Below are 13,286 nucleotides of genomic sequence, written 5' to 3'. Positions count from 1 at the left end.
TCTACAAGCTCTCACATCATATTCCACAAGTTCTCACATCATATTCCACAAGTTCTCACATCATATTCTACAAGCTCTCACTTCATATTCTACAAGTTCTCACATCATATTCCACAAGTTCTCACATCATACTCCACAAGCTCTCACATCACATTCTACAAGCTCTCACATCACATTCTACAAGTTCTCACATCACATTCTACAAGTTCTCACATCATACTCAACAAGCTCTCACATCACATTTCATAAGCTCTCACATCATATTCCACAAGTTCTCACATCATATTCCACAAGTTCTCACATCACATTCTACAAGTTCTCACATCACATTCTACAAGCTCTCACATCACATTCTACAAGCTCTCACATCATATTCCACAAGTTCTCACATCACATTTTACAAGTTCTTACATCTCATTCTACAAGCTCTCACATCATATTCTACAAGTTCTCACATCATATTCTACAAGCTCTCACAGCATATTCCGCAAGTCCTCACATCACATTCTACAAGCTCACATCACATTCTGCAAGTTCTCACATTATATTCCACAAGCTCACATCCCATTCTACAAGTTCTCACATCACATTCTACAAGTTCTCACATCATATTCCACAAGTTCTCTTATCACATTATACAAGTTCTCACCTCACATTCTACAAGCTCTCAAATCATTTTCCACAAGTTCTCACATCATATTCCACAAGTTCTCACATCACATTCTACAAGTTCTAACATTACATGATACAAGTTCTCACATCATATTCCACAAGTTCTCACATCATATTCTACAAGCTCTCACATCACATTCCACAAGTTCTCACTTCACATTCTACAAGTTCTCACATCATATTCCACAAGTTCTCACATCACATTCTACAAGCTCTCACATCACATTCTACAAATTTTCACATCATATTCTACAAGTTCTCACATCATACTCCACAAGCTCTCACATCACATTCTGCAAGCGCTCCTATTTTGCAATATATCTACCATATCCAACATATCTACCTTCATAAACGACCTCCACGTGCTTTCAGTTTAATGTAAATGCCTTCTTGTTTTTATAGTACACACGTACGCGCGCACACAGCTCACAGACACACCATCTGTTTCAGTGTTGACCCCACAGCAGCAGCAGAGACTCAGAGGAGGAACAATCACACCATGAGATCTCAGCTCATTTTAGCATTAAGACAAAGTAAAGGCTCAAACTGAACATGGCATCATTTGTAAAACTTTAAAAAAAATACATTTATAATTTAATTTATTCATTTTCATGCTCTCATCACAGCGTCTTCCTTAAAGTCTTTTACCAACCTAAATAATAACCAAACCTGTAACTAAGTCTACACATACACACCTCCCCCAGCAGCCATGTCACAGCTTGTTTCATAGATTGCTTCATAAATAAAAATCCTTACTTCAGGTCACATTATTCACCATAAACTAGCTCCTTATTAGCACGCTAAGTATTAGCATACTGGCTCCTTATCAGTCATTATTGAGCACTTATCAGCACCTTATTAATATATGAACAGAGTCTATAGCTAACAGGTCTTTAACTAAGAGTATACCCCCTGATTGCTGCTCATTGGTAGTAAGTGAGGAAGTCGTTGAACTCTGAAATTATGATCTTAAAGGAAGACTGTGTGACTTTCTTTCCAAAGAAACCTGTCCATCCTGTGGCTCAGCTGGAGAGTCGGTCGTCTCTTTGTCTTGTCTCTTTTTAGCTCTCGTCTCCAAAAAAGGTGAAAATTATCCAAAGATATATTTTTTTAAAAAAGAAGAAGCTCTGAGTATACGGGACAAGCAGAGACCTACCTGACTTACATCTTCATGTCTGGATGCACAGCAGTCACTCTGGTGAGATGTTTGTCATGTAGCCATGAGCAGATCTGTAAGTTTACATTCTATAAAGCTACATCTATAAAAGCAGAGACTGAAACATAAACATGACGTCAGGGCGGCTGCGGATCAGTGGTAGAGTCAGTCATCTCTCCTCCAGAAGATCAGGGGGTTTGATCCCCTGATGACCCCAAGTTGCTCCTGCTGCTTCGTGGTCGGTGTGTTTATGTGTATGAATGGATGACTTAATACTGATGGACTCTTTACACAGCGGCCTCTACCATCAGTGTGTGAATGTGTATGAATAGATGAGTTAATACTGATGGACTCTTTACACAGCGGCCTCTACCATCAGTGTGTGAATGTGACGGTATGACCTGCGGTGTGAAAGAAGAGAAAAGAACGATACGAGCTCGAGTCCATTCACTGTTTATTGAGCAACTCTCCCACAAATCTGTCACCTCAACTATAAAACTGCAAACATATCCATTCACGTTCTCACTTTTTCACGATGCATTTCTTCTAAATAAATAAATAACACTTCTTATCTTCCAAAACGTCTAAACCACGGAGTCAGGGAGAGCGTGTTATGCCTCAGCGGATACACGTACACACTGACTCCTCTCCTTCATGTAACCCGGCATGCCGAACATATTGAGTCATGTGTTGCAAAGCAGCTACAGTGCCGTTAATGAGTGAGTCCTGATGGGAAGGTTGGAAATGGACAAAACAATGTTGTGTTTCAGTCCTTAGTGCTGTAAACATGGCAGACATACAGATCTGTCAGTCTGTTTTAATTTAAAAATATACCTGATAAAACGAGAGTCACAAACCCGGCTAGTGTTCGATGGTTTCAATATTGAAGGACAGACGGTTTGTTCAACTCAAACCTGTCAGCTCTGAAGTTCCTGCTCTGCAAACGGCAGTCTGTTCAACACTCAGTACGAGCAACGATCAAACTTTGACTTGAATGTTCAGAAAGTTGTGTCCACATTGGTTCAGAGCAGAGTGGGAGACGTCACATTGCACACCCACGTAGAGCATGACACTGTGACCATGCATAGATCGTCTCGTTTGAGTCGCATATTGGCGAAAGATTTGGCACGTGTTCGATGTGTTTCTTCAACCGGTCCTCTACACAAAGATGAAAACTGCAGCTTAGTGTGACTGTGATGTTTCAAACACAGAGAATTTGAGCAGGAGAGGGTTTGCAGGATCCGGTCCGGTCCGTGTAGGAGGTGTATCTAGTGCTGAAGCGGTGACCCCGAAGTGCTGCAGTGACCCCGAACCATGGCCCTGTGGCACCTCGTTCCCCTCCAGTCAGGTCTCAAAGTACTTGTAGATCTGAGAAACGTACTGCATGACGCTCTGCCAGTCTGGTCTGTCAGTCGTCATCAGCTCCTCCATGTCCTGATGGGAACACACACATTTTTAAAGATGTTTAATAAACAGCACCCCCCTCAGGCCAATCAGTAAACAGTGCCGGGCAGGAATGTAGATCTCATCCCAGCTTTGTCAACACTGCTTCAGTAGGCTAAACATAATTTTTCACCGTGGACCTGTTTGTATGTCACTTAACGAGAGTCCAAACAACTGGCCCTGCACTGCAGGGGGCCGTTTTCTGAAAGAAGGTTCAACAAACCCTCAGTCTAACCCTGAGCTCTGAGTTGATTTACTCTCAGATGGGAAACTCTGAGTTTTCGGTTCCAGATCAGCAGATTTCAATTTGTGAAGTCAACTCTGAGTAGGTCCACTCGGTGTTCAGTGCGTGCATCGCAACTATAAAAAGCCACCATGAATGGAGCCCTGATTCTACGATTCACCAGAGATCTTCGTACTTTAACCATCTCTAAATATATCAATATCTTCATGTGGCCATAGGCTACGGTGAATATGAACAGGTTTTAAGGATGAAAAAAAAGTAAGACTGCTGCAGCGGCAAAGGAGAGAAAAGCGGTGTAAGAGAAAACAGCTGCTCGCGTCAGCCCGTAATATCTATTAATTTAATATTTAATCAGAATTAGGCCTATAATATTTAAGGTCATAACTGGTGGAATGGCATTAGACCTATACAATATTTTTTCATTAAGATGTAATCTAGAAGAAGAAAAACAACGTTAAAACAGCTCAAAATGAAATATAAGAACATAATAGGCTCCTATAGATTTAAATTAACTTCATTCAGAGTCTATTTGAATGTGCATTAACTTTATCCCCAACATAAAGCTGTATTCAAACACATAGGCTTAATATCCTCTCACCTTTATCCCATTTAGTTTATTAAGGCTCAGGTTTATGAGGCTCGACTAAAAGACGCCATGTTCGATAAAATAGTTCTTCTTATACACTGTAGTATTGCCACCCTAACATATCATATTAAAACAACCTGGATTTTTATTCAGACAAACGGTGAATCTTTACTAACACGGCGTGATATGGGCTGAAAGAATGAGGACATGAAATTGCGTTTCTGGCTCTGAACTCAGGGTTCATTGAAGAAAACCTGCTCCTGACCAGGTTAGGGTCACGGACTCAGTTACCATAGTAACTGACTCATAGGTAAAGTTACCGCTCCCTCTGGAACGGGCTGGAGTTACCCTTCTTTTTAGGGTTTGAGTGACCTCCCCCTCTGAAATGGATAACCCAGAGTTTCCCTCATTTCAGGGTTAACAGACTCAGAGTTTGCACAAAACCTTCTTTCAGAAACGGGTGTTTGTGTTCTAACGTTTATGCATCAACATCTAGAAACAGACACATGGACTCAGACGACAGAAACAACGTCAAAACAGTAAATACATCTATACTAGAGTTCATCAGGTAACAAGAAGAAACTCGGATCGTTTAAAAACATCCATATAACTTTCATTTAAACTAAAATAAACCTCATCAGGGTCATCTTTGGAGTTCAGTCGTTTGATGTCCTGAGTTATGAAATCATTTCTCATCCTGTTGGACTTTGCTTTAGAAGAGAGGAGCAGGGACGTACAGAGGCTACCATTCTCTACACATCTGCTGCTGGTTGAACTCCTGAACTTCTACCCCGCTCTCTCTAACATTTTCTGACTCTTTTCCTACATTTTAAAGGAGGTGTTCGCACATCCAACGATCTCAAGAAGTAGGTGCGTAGGAAATAAAAATGTCACAGTGAGATGAAAACCTCCCGCACTTGACTCCTACTCGGCATCACCAATTTATTAGAAAGAAAATCACAACATCTCAGTCCCTCTGAACTTTTGGAGAGTGTGTTCTCAGTCGATTTCCCCACCATTAAGTCGACTCTGCACATGTTTCTGCTGATGACTGAGAGACACTTCTAATGAGACTAAATGTCCAACACCTGAGCACTGATCAGTGTCTCGAGTTCTCAGACGTCCAGCACCAGCAGGTTGACCTTTGCTGACCTTTTCTTCTGTTCAAACTTGACTTTGCAAATTGTGTTGTCTTTTGAAAAGGTCAGCGTTAGACATGAGCTCGCCTTAACATCACCAATGATAAGAAAAGTGCTCGTTTGTGTCAGTGATGAACTCACTTTAAAGGTTATTGGCAAACACAAGAGTTCACTGTTTTCAATGACGTGCTGATGGCTCAAAGCGTTTAATTTATTTTAATCGTTTATTTGAATCAGGGACAGTCTACAAAAAAAACATTAGTCTCAGAAGAGAAGAGGTGCTTTGTACCAGATTTAGCTAGCTAGCTAATTTCTATCTGTTGTCCCTGGGCAGATGATGGCAACATAAGCATAGCATCATAAGACTCTTATCAGCATTGTGAAGCTGCAGCTCGGAGACAAACTCCGTCTGTTGGCATCCAGTCAGACGGTTCAGCATGATTTCACATGACTCCACATGGATCCGGCGTCACAGAAGCATCCGCTTGCTCACATTCACACTGAAGCTCCGGTCCAGTCACCTCAACCACCTCTCACAGCTGCATGAGGGGGAGGAGTTTCTCTGACGGTTTGTTTACACCGCGGAGGAGTGGACGTCCTTCTTTCTGCAGTGGCCAGCAGCTTCACTTCTTTATTTGTTTATTCTCTGACATAGGAACAAGTTTTCAGGATCAAATGTTGAAGCCACAAGAACGTAAACAGAGAGTTAATCAGATAAAGACGTGAACTTTGGACTCAGTGAAACATTCCGGACTGATTCACTTTGTTCCCGATCGTCCACGGCAAGCTGCTCGACCTGATGCGTGTGTTTCATGACTTCATCTCTGAGCACTCACTTTGGTTACACTGTGTCTGTTCTGTTTCATCCTGTTCCTCCAAACATGGGGGAAAAGTAACAAGACATGACGTAACGCACAGATGTAGAACAGACAGGAAGTGAGGTCATATTAGTTTCACCCTTTCATGTCTCAAACGCTGTGAATACACGTCCAACACATTCAAATCAATCAAAGCGTCCTCCAGTACTACTGAGTATATAAGAATGTCTGGAGAGTAAAAGTCCGCCCTGGAAGTTGGAGGGTTTTTCTCACACTCACTAAGTCTAAATATTTCAGAGCAGCAGCCGGTCGTTATTTTTTAACAAACTAACTCAGTTAATCAAAGTCCAATCAGTCTCAATTATGTATAAGGTTCCTTTTTCTCTTGATTCTTAGTGCACAGCTCGAGGCAGGAAAATTAATCCAGCCCACAAACGTCCTCCATAACCGATAGGAAACAGTTCTGCACAAAAACCATCAGGAGGAAAAAGAGAGTCATGAACGGCCGAGAGGCAACTCTGTAAACTTCTCCTCCTGAAAATCGTCTTTGTTATCTTAAGTTGTGTTCACATCTACTCCTAAAATCCTCCTGATCTGGTTGTTCACACATGCACCTCACAGTAGAGACTATCTCTGTCAGACAGGAGGGGGGGCGGGGTCTCCTGAGGGAAAACATGATGTAAAAAGTAGACAAGGAAGTAACAGAGTCCTCTATAAGATGCTATAATGAGAATATTTGTCTTTCTATCAATGCTACATGTAGTTGAACAGAATCACAATGTGAACTAAAGAGTGGAGAAGAACATACTGGAGAACAGGAAACATAATGCAGCAGGTTCATTAGAGCACAGAGATGGTAGAGGTGGTGTGCAGACAGTCTATGGTCGTGCAGCGATCACAGGGAATAAACGTCACCACCCCCTCCCACTCGCTCCAGGTGAATTCTCCTGATTATATCCTGCTGCGTTCTCACATCAGCTCACTCTGACTTTCTGCAGAATAAATACGAGGAGGCTGGAGGAGAAACTCCGGGTGAAGAGAGAAACATTCAGCTGTTTGTGTTCACACATGACGCTCAGCAGGAAATGTCAGGAGATTTTTCTGAGTTTTCTGAAGGTGGAAACGCCTTCTTTGTGTATGTGTACGTGTGTGTGCAGGTCTGTGACGGATCAACTCACCAGGGAGGGTTTGATGCCAATGCTCTCGGCCGCCTGGAAAGCCAGGGTCAGATTCCGGACCTGCAGAAAAACAAACATTGGAGTTTGAGAGTGAGACCCTGTGAACGTCCCTTACAAACAGCTGAAAACATGTGAAAGACTTGGCTGTGTGTGTGTACCATATCATCTCTTCTATTTGTTTAAAGTGTACTGGGGTTCATCTGTCGGTGAGACTAATTAAAACCCCAGTACACTAAACCCTGTACATTGAGCCTGACTCTCCTTATATAGAGTTTCTTATTTCCGTTTTGCATGAGCCGAGTGATGATGAAAACGTCAGCGTGAAATGCACACTGTTCTCATAAGTGAGTGCTGCTGACAGAAACCTGAAGTCACCCACATCATCCCTCGGACGTTTCTGCAGAGAGCGGCAGCTTCTTCAGGTGCTAATCATGACTGTCACAGGCGCTCCAGCTTTCATTTGAATCTCCTCAAGATTTCAGCACAGCTGGGCGGATACATTCATGGATGGTATATTCTTCATCATGAGTCCTGCAGCTGTAGATTTTCATTAAACAGAACTACGGGGCGCTGGTGGCACAGTGGTTAGTGCGTGCGTCCCATGTATGGAGGCTGTAGTCCTTCAAATCCGACCTGTGGCTCCTTTCCCGCATGCCATTCCCCACTCTCTCTCTCTCCCTGATTTCTGACTCTATCCACTGTCCTATCTCTACAATAAAGGCACAAAAGCCAAAAAAAAAAAAAAAAATCTTAAAACAGAACTACATCCTCCAACAGTGGAGGTGGTCCTACAATCCAGCTAAAAGCTGGATTGTAGGACCACCTCCACTGTTGTTTTCTCAACAAAACAAAAGAGGAAGGAGGTCGGTAATGGGATTATTAGAAGGACAGATTATACCAGGAAGAGGTCGGGTGTTTGGGCCTCGGGGGAAAGTCACTCAGCAAGAGTTATTTAGCCAACACGGGTCTATTGAATTATTCAGAGTGATGGGCTGTGTGATGTCTCTGTCAGCAGGTTACACATTTACAGCGGAGCGGACTGCAAAACACACGATTCATCTGTCAGCTAGGAAGTGTCGAAGGCGTGTGTCAAACGCTTTGTGAAATATCAGACCCGCAGTAACAGAGGAGAACCATATTGTTACTGTATATACAGCACATGCATGCTCACAATACATTACTGTCAACACATTACCCTGCTGCCCTTTGCTTAGGATCACTTACAGATCATAACTCATCTTAAGGCTGTCTTTAAATGCTGTGTCAACAACACAGCAGACCTTTCCAATGTATACAACTCCTCACAGGAAGTCTGTAACGAGCTGCTTAACGGTGGAAAACATGACTTCTGGAAACAGGCTTCAGAGAATGACAGAGATTTGTATGTTCCTCCTGACTAACATGCATCTTTAAGATCTTCACAAAATGAGCCGTTTACAGGTTCACAGGTTTCATGTTCAGCTTCATCTGCACCACGTGGAGAGGCTGAAGAGAGGCTAACATACTACAGGTCCAGATAATCAAAGACCGAGACTTTCTCTCACTATCTCAGCAGGGGACAAACATGGGGCCATCTTTAAAGGAGCAATATGTAACTCTGACCCCTAGTGTTTAAAATGGGTACTGCAGTCCAGATTCAAAACATTGTAGAGAGCTGTCTCCCCTCACCCCCTCCTCTCTAAAGTCGATGCTCACACAGGTCACCATGTTGTGGACACTGAAGCTTCAGTGTTTATCCAGCTCTGCATCAGTCTGTAAACCTTTCTGTGTTCTAACCTCTCTCCATTTTTCAAAATCATCTCCAATATTGATCCTAGTTTGAGCACGTTTCTGCTTGTGGAGCTTATTAGAAACATGCAGAGGCTTTTTAGGTCGGGTACAATCACTTCTATCTGAACCAGTTCTCTTGCCCGCTTCTATCGCTGCAACACCTGTTGACCTGATAACTGCTCTCATATCTGGCAAATCGAGGGGCGTCCAAAACGGCCATGTGGGGGTGCCTTAAAACCGCCTAGGTCACATCATTACATTTGTTCCAGGCCTGTAGACCATACTCCCCTGTGCCCATGTTGCTGTGACATCACACTCAAGTTATACCGGGATCACTGAGAAGTTCATGGCATCACCATCAGAGAATAACCAGTGAAGTGTTTTTAGGTTGCACTATTTCTACTGGTCAGGCTCTGTCTTACATTTAACACTGAGATTTGATGCAGACTGAGGTTAGTACATGCATGCATGTGTGTCATTTCTTATTTTCTCTTATTTTAAGGTTAGAGTATTTTCTCTAACCTTATCTTGACTGATGAGTTCCTGGTAAGGGATGTGGGCAGGCAGATAAGTGTGCAGCAGGGCACAGAATGCCAAGCCATCGCTCCAGCTGCTGCTGAAGTTGGTCACATCAATATTCTGTGGAAGAAAAGGAGGAGACAGAGGGTGAAGAGGAGGTGAAGAAGACAAACAGCACATGGTGATAACAAGCTTAAAGCACCCATACATTCAGTGGGAGAGCTGACAACATGCACAGGCCATGAAAAAGAGCCATCGTGTCATAGACTCACAGGAAGCTGCACGCCACTTCACATGTTATGCTAACGTCTGTCGTTGGGGGTCTTTCAGGGTGAATTAATGTCAGCTTGTGTTTCCTTCAGAGAGGATGTTACAAAACACTTTTTCTTCGATCCCCTGTAAGCCTCCGAGGCGCTCTGATCCCTCTCCTGGGCTGCATCACAGCACGTCCAGCCTGTTGTGTTTGTGTGTATGTGTGTGTGTGTATGTGTGTGCGTGTGTGTGTGTTGTTCACGGAGCATCACCATGTCTTGCACTGTGTACAGCTCCTTCAGTGTGCGATAAGAGAAGACAGTTTCACAAAGAAACACTTCCTGGACTGATTGTTTGGCGTTAGAGCTGTGGCATTGTGGATGTCTGAGGGGAGGGTGGTCCAGAGGGTGGGGGGTGTCTGTCTCCATAGGTGCAGAGTCTGGGGTGTGAAGACGCACGACGAGTAAACAGTATCTTTGTACTTTTAAATGTGATGTCCTTCTTTAGTAACACTGAGTACTGGATTCTGTTATTGTTCATCCACTCACAGGAAACGTGAGCGGTGATAAGACCGCCGTGAGACCCCTCAGTTCAAATTTCCTCAAACAGTTTCCCAAACCCCTGAGTTTGAAATAAAAATGTATTTTCAAATTAAAGTAACATTTCCTCACAGCTCGGGCGGCCAGAAACATTTCATCAATCAGTTCTTATTGATAAGGCGCCAACGATAACAACCATTTCTAAACTCACAGATCTAAATAAAGCAGGTCCAGACCTCGCTCTGATTGTTATCATTTAGAGAGATCCCACATCAATCCAGCATCAGAGGAAGGAGAGAAAAACCTTCCAACAGGCTGAAACCTCGAGCAGATCCAGACTCACAGGTGAACACTGTGCTGCGTTCATGTGGTCAGAAAGAATCAGGGCGTTTAAAGGTCAACTGCAACATGCCAGAGATCAACACCTTCTCCGTGTTCAGAGAGAACAAACAAAGACTGAAGGATTGAAGCGCTGAGGAAGTGAAGCCGATGATTGTTTCCCGACGTGAGTCATCAGGTGAAAGCCGACGAGCTCTCTGTGATCACAATGAGATCTGAAGAAGCAGCTGCTGCGTTTCAATGAAGCCAAACAGGAAGTAGAGTCCCCAACGGAGGCTTTGTTCACGTTTACTATGATTCCTCAAGGATCACAGTGAAGTGTGTGTGACATCACACACTCACGTCCACCAAAACATTTCAGACTCGACTCCGCCCGCCGACAGTGAAGCCATCACAGTCCCAGAGCTATAACGTGCAGCTTCACGCCGGCCGAGGATCAATAATAACCATGTGCAAAGGCACGAGTACGAGTCCTCGGGGGCGGATGGCCAGGTTCTGGTCCGACGTTTTTCTCCTTTCTGGCATGTCGGAACTAACTCTCTCTCTCTCTCTCTCATCAGATTCAGACTCTATTCTGTCCCGTCTCTAAATAAATACAGAAAAAGCTCAAAAATAAAAAGGTCACAGAACATGCCCATATGATGTCAGAGGTCAAATTTTCCATGATGTGTGAGCCGGGAATGAAAAATCCTGCTCACCAACACAAAGAGGACCAGTCCCCCGGGATCTCAGATCAACGTACTGAGCTTTAAATGAATCATTTCAGATATCTTTGCACCTACACTCATTACAGTTTACAGACTCTGCTCTGGTGTGAGTCATCATCATCTTTATTAAACATCTTCTAGATTTCAGTCAGAGTTTCTCCAAATATCAACTTTGTTGTTATTATTTCCGCCATTTTATCAGGGACAGCAGAGCTGAACAGAGAGGAAATGTACGGAGCAGAGAGTGGGGCATGCAGCAAAGGGCCGAGGTCGGATTTGAACCCACGGCCGCTGCAAAGAGAACTACAGCCTTTTAACATAAAGGCACAAACTAACAACCCGGATACCCAGCACCCACAAATATCGACTTTTTCTGAGTTCTGTCAATGCATGGTCGCTCCTCTCGTCCCTCGTGATAAATCTTTAACTGCAAAGCATGGATTTGACGATTGTTTGTACATTACTTTTTGCAATGCATTTTGGGATACGATGAGTTCACTTTTAAGGGTATGGTCATGCTCACTCAGAATGCAGACACCACTACAGAACGGTGTTTGTTTTCACTGGAGAGTAAGAGGTGTGAGATTTCAGACACAGCCAATCAAACACGATAAATAATCATCGGTTTGGATCGAGCTCAGTCGGCGCTGTCTGCTGATCGTCAGCAGCAGTGATCACATTCAGGGGAAGTCGCTTTGGACCGAGGCTTAGAGTGTTGTTGATTGAATGAGTCTCCTCGTTACCAGTCACTGCCTGTCAGTATGTCTGGAGGGCAAACATGTGCAGTCCGTAAAAATAAGTGCAGTCATGTCAGCTCACATTCCTCTCATAATAAGGGTGCAAGGGAGCGGGGGGGGGGGGGGGGATTCTTTCAAAAAAGAGAGGGAGAGCCCTGAATGCTAAAACAGCAGCGGACAACAACAGCTCTCTGGGAGCCGAATCAGAAAAGCAAACACAGCATCAAGCGACAGGAAGCGTCTCGTCAGGCACAAAAGGCAGAGCCGTCGCTTTTTAGTGCTTAGAGAACCAGAGAGAGCGAGAGAGCGAGAGAGAGAGAGAGAGAGAGAGAGAGAGGGAGGGAGGGAGGGAGAGAGGCAGGGGCTCGTACAGAGAGAGAGAGAGAGGGAGAGAGAGAGAGGGAGAGAGCGAGCGAGAGAGGGAGAGAGAGGGAGAGGCAGAGAGAGAGCGAGCGAGAGAGAGAGAGAGAGAGCAAGAGAGAGCGAGAGAGAGCATGAGAGAGCGAAAGCGAGAGTGAGGGAGAGAGAGAGAAAAATTTGATCTTTGTGTATTTACGTTGCTGTTCCTCCAAATGGAAAGTGATATGATTTTAGATTGCATCAGTAATAAGATCACGAGCAGTGTTGATAAAGTTACTTTAGAAAGTAATTCCTAACGTTACTGTGTTACCCACTCTCGCGTTAACACATATTTAAGTCCCTTTGTGGCTCTTAACCAATCAGCAACCTCGAGTGATGAAAAATGGAGGCGATGCTGAAGTCATAAAATCCTGCAGTTCCTCAAGTGTCCACTAGAGGCTGGCTGCAGAAGCACAGGAAGTCACATACACACCTATTCAAAAAAGCCTGTTTTTACAGCAGAGACTAACATGTTTACAGCCTGGTTCAAAAAGTAAACGAGAGTAACGATTGAAGCAGAAGGACAAAAGCTCGTTAAATCTTAATTTCACATCATGAAAGCGCCACCTCATGATCCTTCTGACTTTTGGGATCTTCAGCGAGTGGCGTCAGAAAAGTCTCCACAGGGATAATCGATGCTTGTGGCGGCTTAGTGTTCATAACGACATCGCCTTCTGGTCCTTCAATGTCGGCACTTCCTCTTATTGTGAAGCATAATTCACCAAGCGCCAGATTGTTCACCCACTAACGGGGAACGTGAGTGAGTACTGGAGTAAACATTTCAGACC

General features: G+C 43.8%; 1 protein-coding gene across 4 annotated transcripts in view; it reads right to left on the bottom strand.

Annotated features, from left to right (window-relative positions):
• Positions 1-2,265: 2,265 nt before the first annotated feature.
• The window catches only part of specc1 (sperm antigen with calponin homology and coiled-coil domains 1), a 78,394-nt gene continuing 67,373 nt past the window's right edge, over positions 2,266-13,286 (bottom strand). For 3 of the 4 annotated variants that reach the window (XM_020649935.3, XM_020649936.3, XM_020649937.3), the window contains 3 exons: positions 9,529-9,645; positions 7,237-7,296; positions 2,266-3,262 (listed from right to left, as the gene is read on the bottom strand). In XM_020649935.3, the coding sequence (XP_020505591.2) occupies positions 3,173-3,262; positions 7,237-7,296; positions 9,529-9,645 (267 nt within the window). In that variant the 3' untranslated portion in view covers positions 2,266-3,172. Of the gene's footprint in view, positions 3,263-7,236; positions 7,297-9,528; positions 9,646-13,286 lie in introns of those variants that run through there. The other variant, XR_010668645.1, reaches the window with a different exon arrangement.

This window comes from Labrus bergylta, chromosome 14, assembly GCF_963930695.1.
Source record: "Labrus bergylta chromosome 14, fLabBer1.1, whole genome shotgun sequence".
Taxonomy (NCBI): domain Eukaryota; kingdom Metazoa; phylum Chordata; class Actinopteri; order Labriformes; family Labridae; genus Labrus; species Labrus bergylta.
This window is presented reverse-complemented; position numbering and strand designations above follow the sequence as displayed.